The 22,328-nt window shown below is 36.4% G+C and overlaps 1 protein-coding gene across 1 annotated transcript in view; it reads right to left on the bottom strand.

Moving 5' to 3' along the window:
- Positions 1 to 5,540: 5,540 nt before the first annotated feature.
- Positions 5,541 to 22,328, bottom strand: part of LOC134211262 (cuticle protein 19) — a 36,742-nt gene continuing 19,954 nt past the window's right edge. The window contains exon 3 of the mRNA XM_062687976.1: positions 5,541 to 6,938. Coding sequence (XP_062543960.1) covers positions 6,708 to 6,938 — 231 coding nt within the window. The 3' untranslated portion in view covers positions 5,541 to 6,707. The remainder of the gene's footprint in view (positions 6,939 to 22,328) is intronic.

Genomic DNA, 22,328 nt, shown 5'->3' with positions numbered 1-22,328 from the left:
AGCACCCGTCTCTCGAATACTCCGAGTGCTTGCAAGTCCTCCTCGAGCATTGTCCATGTTTCATGTCCGTAGAGGACTACCGGTCTTATCAGCGTCTTGTACATGACGTGGTGAATCTTTTTTGATCGCAGTTTCTTCTGGAGCCCGTAGTAGACCCTACTTACACAGCTGATGCGCCTTCGTATTTCACGACTAACATTGTTATTAGCCGTTAGGAAGGTTTCAAGGTAAACGAATTCCTTGACCACCTCGAAGGTATCCCCATCTATCGTAACACTTCTTCCAAGATGGGCCCTGTCGTGCTTGGTTCCGCCCACTATCATGTACTTTGTCTTTAACGCATTCACCACCAGACTTTTGTTGCTTTACGTTTCAGGCGGGTACCCGAGCAAAGCTTGAGAGCAAAACGATAACTCGTTTTGATGTTGTGAAATCGCCGAATATGATTACTCAATTTGATGTCTTTTTGGTCGTTTTAACGGTTAAAATAACAAAATGTATAGCAGAAAAATCTTACTGTGACATCAAATCGAAAACTATTCCTGCTATCGATGAAAGCAAATCGAAAACTAAATTTGATATTGGTTCCGATAACAAAATAAGTACACAGTTTGATGTCAGATCATACAATTTAGAAATCTACAGCAAAATGAGATCAAAATATGTAATCAATCATGATGATTCATATTTGAAAACAAATTATGATTTCAATTTGATGTCGAATTCAAAATGTGTTTTCTATATGCTCTCGTTATGTTTTCAGACTTTGCTCGGGTATACAGTTCTGATGCAAATTTTCGGCCAAGAATGTCCATGTCATCCGCGAATCAAATAAATTGACTAGATATGTTGAAAATCGTACCCCGGCTGTTACACCCGGCTCTCCACATGACACCTTCTAGCGCAATGTTGGACAACAGGCACGAAACCCTAATAAAAATTTCTAAAAGAATTACAATAGAAATTATTGTGACAGTACGCTGAAATTAATAGTAATTACATTAAACACTATTGTGGCTCACAATAGAATTACATTGAAGCGTATTTTGTTTTCCACCATAAAGTCTATTGTAAATGGTAGTTTTACAATAGAAAATAGGGGTTGTTATGTATCTTTACAATAAAAAAATCGATTTTTTCTCGAACAAATTTTTGCCATTACAATTGAATTTATTGTAATTCTATTGCCGAAATTTCACTGACAACAGAATTTATTGTACGTCTATTTGAATAACAAAATGGCACTTTAATTGGTATTGTATAAAAACAACAGAATTTAATGCTCATCAATAAAATCTATTGTATTTTTATGATATTTTATTGCAACTCTATTGTATTTTTTATCCGGGAAGTCCATCACCATGTCTTAGTTCCCGGCGCGATTCAAACGAACTGGAGTGTTCGCCCGAAATCTTCACACAGTTTTGCACACCATCCACCGTTGATTTGTTCAGTCTGGTAAGCTTCCCAGGGAAGTTGTTCTCGTCCATAATTTTCCATAGCTCTACGCGGCCTATACGCGGCTTGATAACTTCCCACGACCTCTTTCACTAATGGTGGCAGACGTCGGAAGATAATCTGGGATTTCACTTTGTAGGCGGCATTAAGGATGGTGATCGTTCGAAAATTCTCACACTCCAACTTGTCGCCTTTCTTGCAGATGTGACATATAACCCCTTCCTTCACTCCTCCGGTAGCTGTTCAGTTTCCCAGATTCTGACTATCAGTTTGTGCAGGCAAGTTGCCAGCTTTTCGGAACCCATATTGATGAGCTCAGTTCTGATACCATCCTTACCTGTTGCTTTATTGGTCTTTAGCTGTTGGATGGTATCCTTAACTTCCCTCGAGGTGAAATAACGTAGACATCTCCTTCACTGTCTCGACTTTCACTGCCTGTACTCACAGCGCCATTGTAATGCTGCTTCCACCTTTCGATCACCACACGTTCGTCCATCAAGATGCTACCATCCTTATCTCTGCACATTTCGGCTCGCGGCACGAAGCCTTTGAGCTTCTGATAGAACTTGCGTGTTTCTTTAGGACGGCACAACTGTTCCATCTGCTCGCACTCCGCTTCTTCCAGGCGGCGTTTCTTCTCCTGAAAAAGGCAGGTCTGTTGTATCCGCTTCCGTCTATAACGTTCCACGTTCTGCCGGGTACCTTGCTGCAGCGCGACCGCCCGCGCTGCACCCTTCTCCACCAGAATATGTCTACATTCTTCGTCGAATCGTTCCGTCGACTTCGTCCCACATACCCGACGTTGTTCTCCGCTGCGTCGTTAATGGCTGCTTTGACTGAGCGCGTGGACGTTTCTCACAAGAAGCGTAAATCGGTTCTTATCAAAACCCTTATTTGAAACGAAAAAGAGTGAAATGGAGATAAATTTTCTCAAATTGAAAGTGGCAATTATGGCGTCGGTTGCGGTCCCAGTAGCTGTTTATCAGCGGTGGTTGCCGCAAAAAAAATGGCCGCGCTATGGCCTGTAGCCGTTCAACAGTAAAAAATTATAATATTTCAAGCATCAAATTCAAATACGGCAAATCAAAACCTCTTCTTTGTATAGTGATGGTCCTGACAAAGGACTGATTTTTTAAATTGTGTGCCTTTGCAATTCTGTTAGTAATGCGAGCAACGATTTTTCTTGAGTGCTGTTTCTACTGAGTCCTGCAGCCACCGTCGACGGGCGCCATTATGCGATGAATTTTCACGTTCACTTTGTTGAAATTTTCGGTAAAATAAATTCTCTGCTGCGTATATAGGTGGTCCTGACAAAGATCCGATTAATTTTAATTGTACCATTCGACCGCCTTCCGGTAATTCGTTGCTACGTAAAATCTAGACCGTAAATGATGCCACAGACACCGAGGCGAACAATTTTCTTCCGCCTCCGAGCCGATGTTACTCGGGCCGCTTTCTGACTGCAGGACACGGCTCTTTTTATGCACGGAGAAAATGAAGCGATGGGCCAAAGGGTGCGTACTTTACACCAATCTGATGTCCGTGTAGGGGATGCATGAACTGAATTGTTTGCTTCTGAAATGTTTAACGTGCTTGAAATAATTTAAACTTTCAATAGTTTGACGTTGAGTATCAATAGTTTTAATACATTTAGCAAATTGGTGGAAAGTTTGCGAATTGATTGCTATATAAATCCTAAAAATTGATTAAAATATAAAGGCGGTATTAACGTTTGAAATCTTACATGATTTCGTGACGGTCTCCAATTTTGTAGGGTAGAGTGGAAGAAGAGTGCGCGTGGGTAAAAGTACGTTTTCGATTTTTTGAAGTTATAAAAAAAGACAAACTAGCAGCACTGCATCAGTTTGACCGGTATTCTGACCAACTATTGTCATCTGATGCCAAACTCGTATCTCCGGCTGAAATAAGACCAAAAATAAGGTAATAAGACTTTGATAAGACCACCTCCAAAGGGCAAAGTTCCACAACAAAGAAAAAACCCAACTTAATTCACCGAGTAGTGATACTGCCTTTCTCGTGTTTAGCCAACACAGACACCAACCTTATATGGCACTTATATACTTCGATGCACAATTTTCTTAATAACTTTTAAACACAATGGTCCATCGTTATCAAATTCAACAAGGCTTTGTCCCCTGTCGAGTGCAACTTGTTGCTAGAAATCGGCTTAGAATTACTATATGAAAAGTTGTCTAATGTTTTTCTTAGCTTTTGTGCACACACATACACACACGGACAGAAAGACATTTTCTCAGCTCATCAAACTAAGTCGATTGGTAGGGGAACGGTTCGCCACTTCATCTCATAGCTCCTTTTTCCATTCCATCAAAAACAAAGCAATGGAAAGGAATTTGGTTTGTTTATTATTTTTGTGATTTTTTTCAGCAGTGAGCACGCATGTTGACAAAAAGAAGCGACGAATTTGGTGCCGCATTTCTTTGTTTAGCGATGAGGTGAATATATGTACAGTGAGATGGAGATCGGAACATTTCTCCTATATAACACTATGGGTCTCCGAGGCCTCTATAAAAAGTACGTTTTCGGAGTGAAATGATAGCCTTTCGGTACAACGTTGTTGTACGAGAAAGACAAAAAGAAGTCGAAAATAACCACAATTTGTTTTTTTAAGGATAAGCTGAAGTCATTTGGTGTTAGAAATTGTTTTACACCTAAACATGGTCCGAATACACAATTTCATTTCAAATGATTATTTCATTTGATCAACAGAAACATTCATAAATTACGCAATACTTAGCTAAGAGAGGTTGGCGAGACGTATGGCGATCCATACATTTAGGGGATTCATACAATAAGTGTAAGATATGAGGAAAGAGTGATGAAATGGCAAAATTTTGCTTTACGTTATTATTGGTCTTTCTTTAAGGAAAATTATTTTGTTTATGTCACGCGAAACCTGGTATTGTTACCTCTGTAGTTTTTGTATATAAAAACAATGTTTTTCCGTATGAAAGTTCACATTTCTAGGGCCTCCTTCCTCTTTCTGAGTTACGTAATCTTCAAGCATTCCATTATATATGTTCAATAAACATAAATTAAATGTTAATTATCCTTTCCTAATATGAAGTAAAATGTGTTACCGTTCACGCAAAATGTCCCTAAGTAGACTGCCGATTAAAAAGTAACATTAACTATGTTTTGAAACTTATTTATTATGTATAGCAATGTAAAATATATATGTAGGGGGAATGACGGCTTTGGCAGCTTTTGTTCTATTATTGTCAGGGGTTTTTTATGACTGATTATGCTCAAATTTGGCGCCTAAACATTCTTTGCATATCAAAGAATGTTGTGGCCAAATTTCATACAATTTGATCGACGAAAACCCCCCTGCCAATAATAGAACAAAACCTGCCAAAGCCGTCTTTTTCCCTATGTAATCTAAAGCCTAAGAATTAAAATATTAGCATGCACATACGAGTAAATGAAAGAAATATTTAAAAACGAAGAGCTAAAATAAAATAAAAACAAAATTTGTAAAACAGAAACCCACATAAAACTGCTGCATGGATATTAGCCGAAAAGTTGTCGCGAGTTGAGCAATTATCGCCAAAAAGGGATGGTAAAAACTACAGGGCAAGAATGGATAGGCTATAGGGTAAACGGAGACTAGAGAGGATCTGATCTCTTTCCTACCGAGAACACCGAAGAGTACAGACGTTAAAGCAAGGTGAAATTCGTATTGGAAAGTCTAATTTGACCTATTAGGTCCCTAAGAGTGCCAAAGTGATCGTTAATTCGTGGTACTTACTATTATTAACGAATCACCACATGAAAGTGCTCAGTTTACGAGCCTGGTAGCAAGCCTGGACCACAACAGATCGGACAAACTGAAAAGACTAATGTCCCCCCCTTCAAACTTCGTTTGCGTATGTGGGACGTTATTCAAACAAGCAAAATTTTCAACAAAAAGTTTCGACATGAAATTATTTGGTTAATTTAATGAATACTGCACAATAATCAAAGTGTGAATCAGTTGAAACAGTGAACCTATTGCTTAAGTTAAACCAATTCAATAACATAAATGAAAACGCAGCTATTCATCTGTTTTAGTATTTTTTATTTCATCTTTATTTTCTCGCAACATTTACTTCACACGTTTGCTCTCCTCTATTATTCTTACTTAACTAGTTATAGCATAACGATATTAGCCTATCAATTAACAGACAAAAAGAAATATGTTCCGACGTCTAATGTAAAAAATATATATCAACATAAATACAAAGTAACAAGTTTTTGCTTTCTGCTACCGATGAAACTGAAACGGAACGGAGATGGATGGAGCTAAGTAAGCGAAAGTAATCACGTTGTTGGAAAAGCATGATCAGTCTCTTTAGTTTGAAGACAGTACATAGTTGGAATGGAAAGAAAGAAGTCAGTCCGCATTTCTGCACGTTCCACCAACTGCACGATAACAAGGGCAGCAAAAAATTGCTGCTGCGGCGACGGCTGGTCAGGAAGAATCATTGCATCACCTGTGAAACATCTCTTGTTGGCGGTGGGAAATGCTGGCGATGTAACGTTGATAGATTTCCATTTTGATGTTTCCTGTTTGTCCACGTTGGTTTAATGGAGTTGGGACCAGTTCTTAGTGCAGGCATCGTTTATCACCCGGTTATATCTCAATCGAGGAAGCGAGTTTCTCGTAATGGAGTCCATTTTAAGAAACTATCGCTCTTACCAGGAAAAACGATGTTGGTTTACGTTATTGGGACTGGTTTTCAACTGGCGTTTCCCGAACTGGGCTGGTAGCGGGTAATTATTTATTTACATAACGCCATACGTGGAAAAAATGTTATCGGCTTTCCCCGATCGTTTTACGCCTTTGAATTTTCCGTTCGTTAAGTAGCTACTTTATTCAAATTTTATCGTTTCCATTCGTATGCGTCTATCGGCGGTTGCAATGCCACTATGAAGCATGGAGCGGAAACCTCGATGTGCCAAAATAACGTTTAACAAAATAACAAATAACAACAGGGGGTATCACAGTTCAAAACAACGAACGCAGATCGTCAAAGGCGTTACACGATCCGGCGGAATCGAGCAATTTTGAAGGCGGACTGGGCTTTAAAGGTTGATCCGACGGTAGATTGTTAGAGAGTATCCGTATCATGGCGCCCGAGGAATACTTCCCGTGGTGACTATTTTTTGGTAAGAAAAGGCAAAAAGTCGCAGCCTACAGCCTACACAGTTCGACGTTAGGACCTGTCTTAGTAGTGATCGCCACCGTGGTGGTGGGCAACCGGAGCAGTCTTGTGCACGACGGCGTTGAACCCGCTGTGCTTGTCGGCAGTGTAGTCAACGGTGCGCACCGAACCGTCCGGTTCCACCAGGGAGTACTGACCCTTGACGACATCGCCGTCGCGGGTTTCGTGCTGGCTCTTAACGTCACCGGTATGGAAGTCGTTCACTCCGTACTTGAAGGCGTACTTTGGTGGGGCCTGGAAATATGTAGAAAAACGATGATTGGTTTAACATACATATTCAATAGAAAAATATTTAATTTTAACATAGATATATAAATTTGATTTTATTTGTCATACTCAAAAACGTAACAATTTTTTTCCGTTCGTCCAGTTTGATAGAATTCAGCTTGTTTTATTTATCATATTTTATCTACAAAATTCTAATCGGTTTTGTCAACACGAAAAACATATTATTTTAATTTTTTAATGCTGGTAGGGTTTCTGTCCCTATATTAATCTTAATAAGCGAACATACATTTAAAAATTTAATTATTTTAGATCTAGTCCACACTTCTATGATTCCCTTGCATGGTAAACGACATTATAGTTTGACTTGTTTTTTTTTCTGAAGGAAAGGCTAACAACAAAAATGTGCCTTAAGGTGATTATACAACAATGCCACAAATCGGTCATTTTGGTAATTACGTGCTTTTCCCAGTATGTTTCAAGAGCACGAGTTAGGGAAACTATAATGCGCATGAGGCAATTCCAATGGTAAAATTTTATTTGAAGATTGTTCTGCGGGATATTATACTATTCAATATCCCAATGGACCAACTTGTTTTTCTTCCAGTCGAAATCCTTCTACAATTGATTTAGTTTTAACGGATTCAAGTCAGCTGTGTGGCCAATTGGTAACTCATGCTGACTTTGACTCTGATCACCTTCCTGTGACATTTGAAATCTCACAAGAAGCCATTTATAATCCAATCAGCTCTACTTTTAATTATCATAGAGCTGATTGGGATTTATATAAAACGTATATCGACAGGAATTTTGATGTTGATATTCCTCTCGATACCAAAAGTGATATTGATAATGCTCTCGTATCTTTGACAAATTTAATTGTCGAAGCCAAAGGCATTGCAATTCCGAAATGTGAAGTTAAATTCAACTCCATTATTATTGACGACGATCTTCAGCTACTGATCCGTCTTAAAAATGTGAGGCGAAGGCAATACCAAAGAACTCGCGATCCCGCGTTGAAAGTTATTTGGCGAGATTTGCAAAATGAAATTAAAAAACGTTTCGCTATTCTGAGAAATACCAACTTTGAGAATAATGTCTCGAAGTTGGACCCCAGTTCGAAACCCTTTTGGAAATTAACAAAAATTCTTAAAAAACCTCAAAAGACAATTCCAGCACTTAAAGAGGGAAATAAAATTTTATTAACAAATGGCGAAAAGGCTCAAAAACTTGCTCAGCAGTTCGAGAGTGCCCATAATTTTAGTCTAGGTCTCACTAGTCCAATTGAGGATCAGGTTACACGAAGCTTCGAAGACATTCTTAATCAAGAGAATGTTTTTGACCCTTCGTTGGGAACCAATTTGGATGAAGTGAGATCTATTACTAGAAAATTTAAAAATATGAAAGCCCCGGGTGGTGATGGTATTTTCTACATACTTATCAAAAAACTTCCTGAGAGCTCTTTATCCTTTTTGGTTAATTTATTTAACAAATGTTTTCAATTGGCATACTTTCCAGATAAATGGAAAAACGCCAAAGTTGTTCCAATTTTGAAGCCGGACAAAAATCCAGCTGAGGCTTCTAGTTATCGCCCAATCAGTTTGCTTTCTTCAATAAGCAAACTGTTTGAAAAGATTATTTTAAATAGAATGATGGTTCATATTAATGACAATTCTATTTTTGCTGATGAGCAATTTGGTTTTCGCCATGGGCATTCAACCACTCATCAGTTATTAAAAGTTACGAACTTAATTCGGCTCAACAAATCTGAAGGATATTCGACTGGAGTTGCTCTTCTTGATATAGAGAAAGCATTTGACAGTGTTTGGCATGAAGGTTTGATTGTAAAATTGATGAATTTTAATTTTCCTCTGTACATCATTAAACTGATCCAAAATTATTTATCAGATCGCTCACTGCAGGTAAACTATCAGAATACTAAATCTGATAGATTACCTGTAAGGGCTGGTGTCCCCCAAGGCAGCATACTGGGGCCCATATTGTATAACATTTTTACTTCTGACTTACCTGATTTACCACCAGGGTGTCAAAAATCTTTGTTTGCAGATGACACGGGCCTTTCAGCCAAAAAGCGAAGCCTTCGTGTCATTTGTAGTAGATTGCAAAAAAGTTTGGATATTTTCTCCACTTACTTGCAAAAATGGAAAATTTCCCCGAATGCTTCCAAAACTCAGCTTATAATTTTCCCACATAAGCCGAGAGCTTCTTATTTGAAACCTTCTAGCAGACATATTGTCACTATGAATGGGGTTCCAATTAATTGGTCTAGCGAAGCTAAATATTTAGGACTTCTGCTAGATCAAAATTAACTTTTAAAAATCACATTGAAGGCCTTCAAGCCAAATGTAACAAATTTATTAAGTGCCTATATCCACTTATAAACAGAAAATCAAAACTTTGTCTTAAGAACAAACTTTTGATTTACAAACAAATTTTAGACCTGCCATGTTGTATGCTGTGCCAATATGGGCTAGTTGCTGCAATACCAGAAAGAAGGCACTCCAGAGGATTCAAAATAAAATTTTGAAAATGATTCTGAAGTTGCCTCCGTGGTATAGTACCAATGAACTTCATAGAATTTCTAATATTGAGACATTGCAACAAATGTCCAACAAAATAATTTCCAATTTTAGACAAAAATCGTTGCAATCTTCTATTGTAACGATTAACTCTTTGTACCCTTAGTATAAAATAGGTTAAGTTTAGTTTAAGTAGAAAACATTGTAATTCCTACATGGTTCAATTCAACCAGAGGAAAAAATTCTAACTGCCAGAGGCAATTGAAATGTATTAATAATAACTAAAAGCGTAACATAGCAAATAAGGATGATAGTGTTAAGAAAACACGGAACACCTAGTCTAAGAGATGAATGCATGTATTAGATAATTAGCAAATAAAATTAGTTTAAAAAAAAAAAAAAAAAAAAATAATAATGCGCATGAGGAGGGAAAGAATGGTTGATGGTTAGCTAACGTATGATGACCAATCAACTTGAATTTCAGCATTGTACATCTTTTAATATCAGATTTGGGCTTTTAGAATTTTCAGTAGAAAAACATGTGGTGAATTTTAAGACATTTTTGCCTTTCTCGTACAACAAAGTTGTACCAGAAAGGCTTTCATTTCACTTCCAAAACGTACTTTTTATAGAGCGCTTGTAGACCCATAGTATTATATACCATTCGATTCAGCTCGACAAACTGAGCAAATGTCTGTCTGTCCGTGTGTGTGTCCGTGTGTGTGTGTGCGTATGTGTGTGCACATTGAAACATTAGCCAATTTTTCTAGTACTAAACCTGAATCGATTTTGCTACAACAAGTTGCATTCGATGGGGAATGTTTTCTTCTTGTTCACTATTGAGTTTCATAATGATGGCACTTCTCAAAAAATAGTAAATATTCAAAGAGTTATGAGACATCATTATTTCGTAACAAATAAGCTATCGATTTTCTAGGTTATGTTCTCCCAAGACACAATTTATTCGAAACCGGCACACTGACAGCATAGAATACACAGCTTACACGGAAGAAAAAACTTCACAAAGAAACATAGAAACCCATTAATGAGTTATAAAGTACCTATTTTAAGATTTCATGTATACACTGAAAATTCTCGTTTATTTTTTCAAAATGACCTAAGAAACATATTTTCATGAATGAATTTTAATATTGCGATCAACAGACCAATATGATAGCTTTTGATTGCAGTACACAAATTAATTCATGAATAAAAGGTGACATATGTTCTTTTTAAAAGTTAAGTGTCATTTCTGCCATTTCTTTCCCCTATGGGCCGATGTGAGCAGTGAGAAGTGAAAAGTGAGACGTGAGAAGTGCGAAGTGAGGAGTGAAAAGTAAGAAGTAAGAAATGAAAAATGAGAAATGAAAAATCACCAGATGATCCGAAATGAAAACAAAAATGTTTTTCCAAATTTAATCTAGAAATGAGCTGAAAGTTTTTTGCTAATATTTTCAAATGGATATAATAGAAAAACGACGCATCCCACAAAAAAGTGTTGTATGGGTGACCATCGCAAAATCAGTCAAACTTTCTAGTGAAAATATCGGAAACAATCCAAATTGAGCACTACACTGAAAAAAATCAGTTTAAAAATTTTAAAGTCGATTTGCGAAAAAACGCCCTTTTTTATTTAAATGAAATTTTGTCTCAAGATAGGTGATTATGTTCCCTACCAACCGTCCATACATCGCAAGCTGGGCACTCTTAAGGAAAAAAGTTTTTCTAACAAAACTTTTTCTTGTCGGAATTATTTTCAGTGTATTTTCATCTGAAATTAAACCAATGAAAGCCATCGTTATAGAACCCCAAGCAAATCTATTTTGATGATACATTGTCTAATTTAGTCACTAAATATAGTTTGTTTTTAAATTAAGAGTAATATTAAGAAGGGGTTTATATCTTCAAAAAAAAATATTATATTCCATTATTAGCTTCTTTAGTTACGACCAGTTACGACCAAAACATTGTACTCTGCCTGACTGTACAGGAATACTTAATATGAGTATATTATGTATACATATGTTAAATCCACCCCTTAAAGACACTGAAAAAATCAATTCCGTCAAGAAAAAGTTTTTGTTAGACATTTTTTTTCCCTTCAAAGTGCCCAGCTTGCGATGTATGGACGGTTGGTAGGGAACATAATCACCTATCTTGAGACAAAATTTCGTCCAAATCGAAAAGGGCGTTTTTTTGCAAATCGACTTTTAATTTTTTAAATCGATTTTTTTTAGTGTAGGGTTCAATTTTGAGTTTTTCAAAAAGATTTATTAGAAAGTTTGACTGATTTTGCGATAGTCACCCATACAACACTTTTTTGTAGGAAGGGTCGTTTTTCGATTATATCCATTTGAAAAAATCAGTAAAAACAAGTTTGACCCTTTGCAAAATATAGTCTGAATCAAATTTGAATAAACTAAGTATGCACTTTTCTTTTAACTGCACTTCTTAAATATTGACCAATAAATTTACAAAAAGTCAGCTTAAACAATCAGAACACTTGCAAGTTCCCAAAAAGTTCTATTTTGGCTTTACGCATTTTATTACATTTCCCGCATAACTTTTCAAAAGGACCTAAGTAAAATTTTTCCATGAATTCTCGCTTAACTTTTCAAAAGGACGTAAGTAACATTTTTTTCATGAATTAATTTGAATACTGCAATCAATATTGTGATTCTCGAGATATTATAGCATTTTGCTCATTCACCTCTGCCTCGCTTAGTTGTGCGCCGCTAAGGTATTGTGTCATATTATGGTACTTTACTCAATTTAAGTGTGGAATATTACATCACAAATTAAACATAATTGCACTACGTATATCCACTTAAACAATATCCCGAATGCAACACAGGCGAAAGAAAAGCAAAAAACTACTAAACCTCGAACAATTTCACTTAAAAATATCTTTTCGTAAAGGGACGACAATATGCTACATACCTTACAAGCGAATGTGGAAAAGCTTACCGAAAGCTCACATCTATTTGACATTGGTTTATTTACTTTTTGCATGGCGCACAACTCGGCGCATGGGACCCGGCGCGTAACTGGTGAGCCAGTATGCTAATTTTAGAAAAGAATCGCAATAGCTTTCATGTTGTTCTGTTGATTGCAGTACTCAAATTAATTCATGAAAAAATGTTACTTAGGTCCTTTTGATAAATTATGCGAGATCTATAGTACAGCAGAAAGTCCATTGCTGATAAACGTTCATTTCGAACAATACACCGCAGATTGCTGGTTAATTTTTTTTGACATATACTCTGTCTCGCTCAAACCAACAGCGAATAATCTAGCGACTACTTTAACGAACTATTTAAGGAACAGCTACTTTAACCGACTGTGTCCATTTAGCAAGTACGGTGTTGAACATAATCTGGAGATTAAAATAACACTTAATAAAGTTTAAAAAAAACTTAGCAAGTAACCGCACAATATTGAGTAAAACAAATTAAGGGTGTAGCATTTCTGCATGCGGTGAATAAATTTCGCACCGTGTATATAACTGACAGCATGAATGTTTGTGTTGCTTCTTTCGTGCTTTATTGATGATGCTAACCTCTCAAGCAAAGTTTTCCAAAGCTTCAAATGTGGAACACGAAAACTAATGGACGAAAACACACACGCGCTAGAGACCCGAAGCCGATGACTTCATCCGCCTCAACACAGCTGTAAAAGTTTCGTCGTTGGAAATAAAAATCGCATACCTACGTACATGCTTTCTCGTGCGCTCGTTGCGTTTGCTGCCATTTTGTTTCATGCTTTGGAAGGAAAGAAGAGGCGTGTCATTAAGGCTAACTGCTTTTTGGTTTGGGTGGAATGATGGTGTAGTTTGGGCATATGGGTGATTTGAATATAACGTTCGTTTTCATACACCTCCTTATTTCCATATTATGCGGCTTTTTTTTCATTTATATTTATGTGAATTGTTGGTTTCATTTTCACAAATGTACTTGTACAATTATTACACAAAGGGATGCAAAATCAATGTATGACATACAACTATGTAGTATGATTGAACTTTAATATTACATTGGTGAAAAAACACTACGTGGGAATCAGGAAAGTTGGAAACATATTGCCTGATTTTTTCAAAATTGCACGCGGCGTACCCTCCAGGAAAGGTACCGCCGCGCTTTCTGCACCCCGTTTACTTGATTCTTATGGGTGAATAGCATTGCGGTGTATCGTTTGGCGCGGCCGTACCTTTCGACAGTCATTCGCCGCGTGAAGTTTTGTGCAAGTACCCATTTTGAAACATTACAAACGCCGCGCAGTGTATTATATCCAAAAAATCTGACAATATCGAATTTTAATCCATATGTATTTTTCAAAACGCGCCGTTGCGCTAATCATTGTATTTACTATCGCTAATCATTGTACTACCGCACGATCGCATATTTGTAACATATGCATTTTTTGTCTTTCTCGTACAACAAAGTTTCACCGAAAGGCTGTATAGGATTGCTCAAAAAAAAACTTCTAATAGAAGGCCCGGAGACCCATAGTGTTATATACCGATCGACTCAGCTCGACACACTGAGGTGATTTCTGTTTGTGTGTGTATATGTGGGTATGTGTACAAATTTTGTAGGCACACTTTTTAGAACTTAGAATTATCCGATTTACTCGCAACAAGTTGCATTCGACGGGGAATTGTTTGCTATTGGAAATGGGCCCGATCATTGCTTTTCGGAATTATTGAAAAACATTGTTTTTCCCCAAAGGTCCCCCTTGAAAATTCAAAGAACAATTTTTTTTGAATGGTGGCAAGGCAAAAATATTAAAAATGATCGAAAAAATGTGATCTATTCCCCCAAAGAGCTTTTTTGACCTTTCTAATGTGATTTTTTCAATATATTTTATAATGCACGAGAAAGGCATCATCACTGCTAGGTGGATTAATCTGGGTTTTTTCTATATCCACTCAATATTTTTTTTTTCGATCCAACCCTTCAGCAAATTTCTCAAATCTATAAAAAAAATCGGTTGTAAGACGGCTGATTTATTAGCCCATACTTCCTGACCACTTTTCGTGACGGTTTGAGATTTGGATCACTATTAATTTCGACTGTAGTTTAATGATTCGGAGATGGCTTTTCAGTCTTGACAAAATCAAAGCACTGTTAGGACAAGAATTAATAACAGTGTTTTGATTTTGTCAAGACTGAAAAGCCATCTCCGAATGAGATTTGAATCTACAGAATGACCTATCTCCCCGAAGGACGTAATCCTACGTCAAAGCTATTTTCTTACGGCGGCGGTGGCTTGGATCGGTGCAGATCAAAATTATCACTCAAACCTTTTGCTAAAGCATACTTGTTTTAAAATGCTTGCATTTCTCGAGTACTTATCGCGGAATACATGAACAAAAATAATATTTGGCTTTATTCGGATCTCTCGGTTTAATTGGGAACTCAATTGGGAACCATTAATATTGGGAACGCAGTCACTCTTTAATGTGCTAAGAAAGAGTTCACTTTAGAAATTTCCAATAAACAACAATAACTTTTATTTTAATTAATTCTTTTTTAAGTTGACTCAGTTTGGATTGAAGCTAACACGTCCTATATTTAGTTTTTTCCAAATGATCGTTTGAAAATTTAGGTTTTAGGTTAATTAAAGTAAATTCTCATTAAATTATTCAGGAATCCTACGTGAATTTGTAAAATTTCTACAGGGCTTGAAGTACTATTCTGGGTATTCTGATCATATTTTCTGTAAATTCTGGAAAATTCTGAAAATTCCTCCATAATGTTTATTGCGTTCCTGCGAAATCCTTGGAGAAGTTTTCCTGAAATCCTGTATAATTGTTCCAGGCATTCTGCAGAACTCCATCAGGAATTTCTTCAAAAACAATCCCCATTAGTTTATCCAGGAATTCCATGAGAAGATTCAGCAACGTTTTTTCGTGAATTTATTCAAAAATTTCTTTACTATGTTTTCTTTAGAGATTTTTCCAGAAATTCCTCATTAGATAGATTCTTACAACGATTTGTCAAAAAACCTCCATTACGCCTTCCTTATACTGCGTGGTTACGAAGCAAGGTATTGCTGTAAGTGATTGGATTCAATCATGGCACGGAAGTCGAGTCAAGTACGAGACACTGAGGACGACCTTACTGTTGAGGTCGAAATACGTATCTGTCAAGGTACAATTAAGTGGTGGAATTAAATGAAATTATACAAACTCGTCTTATGACAAGTGAAGACATTCCACTAAAAAGTTTAAAATATTTTTCTTAACAACATGGCACGGTGTAACATGTTTTGGACTTCCCTATGCATCTGAGCATCATCAAGTTAGTTTTATGAAAAATGAATGCAAACTCGTGAATAGGCTTAGAATTCTACGAAAATTCTCATTAAAAAAATCTGGAAAATGTCTCATTCATTCCTAAGAACACATGGATGAATAAATTCTTATATGAGGAATTCCTGGAAAGTGAATATCTAAAAAATGAAAGAAGCAACTCCCTACAACTCTTGAATAAGAATTTCATTTAAATTTCAGAAGAAGGAACTCCTAAGAAATTCAGTAGAAGAGGTTTGTCTAGAAACATGGACAGGACATTTCCAAGAATTCGTAGGGAAGATGTTCCCATGACTCAGGAAAGGATTTCCCAGAGTTCTTCGATAGAGGATTTGTTCAGAATAACCAGCCTGAGGCGAACGGTTTCCTAGGAATTCCTACACATTCCTGAAGGACGAATTCCTGTGAACTTCTGAGGGAGCGATTCCCCAAAATGCGTGCCAGAGAAATTGTTCTGAACACCTGGAGGAGCAATTCTCCAAATTTCTTGAAAGAGCATTCCCGAAAATTCATGTAGGAGGATTTCTTTGAGGCGGAATTATACAGTTTCGGTAAAATTCTTGAAGAAGCCTGAAGGAGGAATAATCCAGAATTTTTGGAGATTTTTTTTTATGTCTGGGGAAGCATAATTAGAGAAAAGGGATACCAGAAAGGTAGGACGCTGGGGATCTCTAGAATTTTTTGAGGAAGAATTCTCCAGAATTCCTGAAGGGGTAAGTCCTCAGATTTTTTTTTTCAGAATTCATGAACATGGAAAAATCAAAAGCTTTTGGAGTATTGCTATTTTATCGAAGAATATACTTCTTCTTCTTCTTCTTATTGGCATTACATCCCCACACTGGGACAGAGCCGCCTCGCAGCTTAGTGTTAATTAAGCACTTCCACAGTTATTAACTGCGAGGTTTCTAAGCCAGGTTACCATTTTTGCATTCGTATATCATGAGGCTAGCACGATGATACTTTTATGCCCAGGGAAGTCGAGACAATTTTCCAATCCGAAAATTGCCTAGACCGGCACCGGGAATCGAACCCAGCCACCCTCAGCATGGTTTTGTTTCGTAGCCGCGCGTCGTACCGCACGGCTAAGGAGGTCCCAGAAGAATATACTACCGTGCAGATTTTCCAACGTACTTAAACAAATGCTCACACGTCCAACTGCATGGAAATGAGCTAAAACACAATCCAAAACATCGTTCTTGCACTCATTCTCACATCTCTAGAATTAATTTCTTGCAGTTGAGACGACATAAATGTATGTATGTACAACCAAACGGCGGTTGTTAGATTTTCCAACAATCCTGTATAAGAATCTACCAAAACCTGTATAAGAACTTATACAGTTCTTATACAGGTTTTGGTAGATTCTTATACAGAATTGCTAGAAAATCACCGCCGTTTGGGTGAAAATCTGGTGGGAACATATTTTGGTGGAGCGATATTTTATGAATGGAGCTCAAAGGCGGCGCACAATTGAGAATATAAGTTTCACAGAATTCATGAAGCAAGAATTTCTCAGAATTTGGTAACAGTTTTTTAAACAATAAAAAAATAAATCTGAGAATTACACTAACATTCATAGAATGGCAGTTGGTGTAATTTTCTAGTCTTTCTGGAAGCAAATCAATACTGATATATTAAGATTTGGGTTTCGAAGACGAGCCAGCCTCGGGCTGAAAGTCTCCTTAATAAAGACACAAAAAAAAAAGATTTGGATTAGTTTTCTTTGCAGATTCAGAATATCACTCAACGGAATTAAAAATAATAGAATATCTAAAAAGGGCCGTAATTCCCTAACATTCTTGGAGGAAAATTGCTCATGATTCGTGAAATAATAAATTCACAAACCACTTGGAAAGGAATTCTTCAGAATTCCTGGAGAAGAAATAACCCTAAATTCTTCATGAATTTCCCAGAGTTCCTGAAAAAGGAATTCCCGGCAGTCCTTAAAATTCAAGAAAAAAAAAGTACCATAATCCGGGAGAAAGGAAGTACCGTAATCTTCAAGAAATGAGTAAAATATTATTTCCTGTTATCACAATTACTCATTGTGAGTTAGCTATCTTAATCTTGACTAAATTTGCTGCTGAATGATATGATCTTCGGATGAATTTGCATTTATTTTTCGCCAAAATTTGAACAATAAAATCAACATTATTTTTTTAACTCACAGCAAGCTGCCAAAAAAACACTCAAAACATGTATAAGTAACAAAAAAAATAAGCTCGTACCTGTATTTATGAGCTAAGCAATCCTATTTTCTTCCATAATTTTTGTTTCGAAATTTTGATATATATTGTTGAAAAACCAGATAATTCCACTAGCGTTGATGATGTCTTTCATGAAACAATCGATGCACATCGCTTCAGCGTAAGATATTCCAACTATAGATGCCTACCGTGAGGCGTTTGCATATGCTTTCTCAATAGATAAATGATTGATCAAAGTTACCCCAAATTGAAAAATAAAAAAAAACTCGACAAAAAGCATTTTTAAAACAAGTTTAAAATTATCCAGAACAACAACCTTATACGTTCTACATGTAGCGCTACTCGTTTTAAAAATATGAAAAAGCTATGATATCACTTACGGGGGAAATATTTACAAAGCAATTTAAAAAAATGATCATTGTTCCCCCGGACTACGGTATCCAAAATATTTGAAGTGGAGAGAAGAATTTCCCATAGTTCTAGAATGAGTAATTTCCCAAAATGTTCAAAATTGTCAACATGGAGATCTTCGATGTCCCGATGTCGATAGTTGAAATATCTCCACGTCATTATTACGTCATTATAGGCACGTTCGTTACGTCATTATAGTCACACTACTGAAATTGTTCGACGTTCGTCTTTGAGCGCAGATCCTAATATTCAAATATATGTATCAACATGAAGATCTTCGATGTCTTCACTATTTTTATGAGTAGAAATAGCTCCACGGGACTTTTTTCTCTTCTTTATTAAAGAGGCTTTCAGCCCTTGGCCGATTCACCTCTACCACGGGACTTCATCAAACTATTATAAACACATTACAGAATTCGTTGAACATTCACGACACTCCAAACTCTTCATGACATAAGATCTCAACATTCAAATTGATCAACATGAAGATTTTCGATTTCCCACTATTTTTATAAAATGGAATATCTCCACGGGACTCCGTAACATCATTATAGACAAATAACAGAATTCCTGGAACATCTACCACAAACCAAACTATTCATGAGTATGGATCTCAATATTAAAATCGATCAGCAACAAAATCTACGATGATCTAGCATGATTTTACCGCCAAAAACATTGCATGGCGAAGTACATTTAGAGAAGATCCATAAAGTATTTTTGAATTAATCATCGCGCTGCTAAGACACCCCCCCCCCCCATTCCAGTAAGGATGTGACGAACTTTGTGAATGGCATAACACAAATTTTATCAAAAATAGGAACATTAAAAAAAACAGACACCAGTTTCTAATACCTATGTCTACCAAATATTTTTTCCGATAAAGAAGCTTATTATTGAGAAACTTAACAATTTATTCGAATTTGATTACACTGGATTCTGTTTTTACAAATTTACATTTTCTCAACTTTGCGCCCATCCCAAATGTTTATCGCATATTTAAAATTTTACTGAAGCGCCTTTTGTTGATAATCTCACTGAAACACACCAAATGGTTGCAGAGGAACGAAGAGATAGATTTATTTTAGCAAAATGTTACATTTTGGGATAAGTATGGTGAAAATCGTTTGAAGTGAAATTCAAGGAAATTATTCATACGTGAGTTACTTTACTCTTGCGTATGAATGTTAGTCGTAGTAACAAACACTTTCGTGCAGAAACCAATTATATTGTCGATCTCAATGCATATTTATAGAAATGATAGACATATCCTACATCGTACGACATCATATAGGACCTCAAGCTCAAAACTTGATTGCAGTGCTGTAATATGTATAAAATATATAATATGTATAATAAGTATAAAGCAAGTAAGTATGAGAGTGTCAACGTTCTGATCAATTATGGAGTAGCGATATTTCACATGTACAGCCAGTCACCAAGGGACGCCGTGGTTCCATGGACCAAGCATTATTCTATAACCCTGTAGACGATAAAAGGAACGAAAAAAATGTTTATGCGATGTTTTAAATCATAATAACACGTTTTTCGTACGCACGTGCAGTTTAATGCTGTCCATTGGAGCAATTCTAACTTACAAGGAATGCATCACTCTATTATAGAATTATAGAGCTCCGTAATTGTACTGGCAATACTGTGATTTTTATAAAATTTTATATAATGATGATATAATAAACCAATCATTCTGTTGGTGTTGTAGACCTCCAATATCTGAACTGAAGCATGGTTTGGAATACCGTAGATATGGTGGTGTGATGATGTCCCATGGTGTTTCTCCAACTAACACACAAGCCCGGGAACTTCTAAATCACTCTGTTGGTCTTGTAGACCTCGGAAATCTGAGCTCGAGAATGGTTTGGAATACCATAGATATTCTAAGAATGTTGTAATTTTATATACTGGTGTACTGATGTACTATGGGGTTTCTTCAGCTGACACAAAAGCTCAGCAGCACATAACATAAGTGGATCTTAGAAGAAAATCCCCATCAAAAAGTTGACCCCCTTTCGGTGAGCCAAAACTGTTATAACGAGCGTCGGGAACATCGTTCTGTCATTCTCAAATGTAAACAAATACCATATGATCAGAAAATTAGAACACTTTGTTTCAAAGAGTACAAAGTCAATCATTATTGATTTATTGGCATTTATCGGTGAGTACAACATCTAAAGCTCAAAGTAAGAGGGAGCGCAACAATGAAGAACAGTATGGATAGGTGTCACAAGCGAGCGACGAGTATGAAGCGAACAGAAATTGAAATTTTAGTAGAGGGCCAGTTGTGAGAACAGCATTGTTGAAATCGCTGTTATTCTGCCTAACGTCCACCCAGGAACGGCTTGGGTAGTAGCATGGTGACTACTCTTACCAAGACAGGCATTGTTGCGCTCCCTCTTACTTTGAGGTTTAGATGTTGTACTCACCGATAAATGCCAATAAATCAATAATGATTGAGTCATGTACGGTGATCAAAAAACTTTCCCAATTAAAGAGTACAAAGGTCAGGATAGACAAGCGATAGGGTAAGGGAGGTATTTTGGACCACTTTAGGAGATGGACGAACAATTTTTCTAATAAAAGTTAGATTTTGTAATAATTCTTGATCAATTCCCTACGCAACTAAAAAGTGGTGAATGCTAGGCAGGATTTGTAGGTAAAAATGTTTGTAAATCCCTACGAAAGAACCAAAATATCATAAATTCTGAAAGTATGTAAGATTTAATTTTGGACCACCTGTTTTTATTTTGGACCACCTATTTAACATATTTTGGACCACTCGAATAATTTTGAATTGCTTGCAAAGTTATGTTACTATTAGATTAAATTAGTGATCCCCAGCATTTTTTACGTTTCATCCTTAAAGTCTTTTTTAAGCAATACATTTTTATAAGCACTCAAAAGCTTAGAACAATACCAATAGCTAAGGGTATAGAAACTAATCAATTTCAATACCATTCGGTACAGCATCTTCAAAGCAAAACAAACGTGCGGTCCATGGTCGTGATGTATGCACCTGGTCACTCTTACCCTGCCATATTTTTATTTAGTTTACCGATCTGTTCCATTTGCGCCCTTGATAGTAGTGGGTTGCTGGGTTCGTCCTTGCTCCTTGCGCATTCTTTTTTCAAACAAAACATAATCGTAGAACACGGAACTCTGTTCCATTGGCAAGCAGCTCAGCTCTAGCAAAGATTGGTTTTTGTCATGGAGCTTTCTTAACTATTTTGGTATGGAAATAATGAAAACAGTTACATGTTGGTTTAATAGTCATTTTTCAAGGACTTACATCAATGAACGGTAATTTATAAATTCGGTATGAACGGTAATTTATGAATGGTTTGATACTAGAGAAATGAATGATTGGTAAAAACAAAAGTTTTATTATTATTGTTTTCATTTAGGAGGCTTTCAGCTCTTAGCTGGCTCACCTCTGGTAGCAAAAAAGCAAAAGTTTAAGAGATCTAGAACTTAAAAAGAAGATATGTTGAAAATATGTTCAGTTCAATGAAAAATGGACCTATTTTGGACATGCCTCAGAATACTGTTTTTAAACTTGGAATTTTTGCCCCAGATCGGAAACTGCTTCAATTAGGTTCTAATAGGTCAACAACATCATTCACATGTTTTAAATCTATGTACAAATAAACTTACAGCTTTTTAAAGGTGGATTCCATTTTACAATTTCGTCTTGGTTTTGGTCTAATCTAGCCGGAATGGGTAAATACGTGAAAATATTCTTAACAATGGCTATATTTTATAAGAAACAAATGTAGGAGATACCTTATGGATAGTTTCTTTTGCAATAAAATTTAAAAGTTGCATGTTTTATTTAGTTTTGTGTGAAATAAATACAAAATTCAGCTAGGTGGTCCAAAATATGAGCCTGGTCCAAAATACAGCCGTTACCCTA

Source organism: Armigeres subalbatus, chromosome 2 (genome assembly GCF_024139115.2).
Source record: "Armigeres subalbatus isolate Guangzhou_Male chromosome 2, GZ_Asu_2, whole genome shotgun sequence".
NCBI classification, from domain to species: domain Eukaryota; kingdom Metazoa; phylum Arthropoda; class Insecta; order Diptera; family Culicidae; genus Armigeres; species Armigeres subalbatus.
Note: the sequence above shows the minus strand (reverse complement) of the source record. Positions and strands in the feature narration are given on the sequence as shown.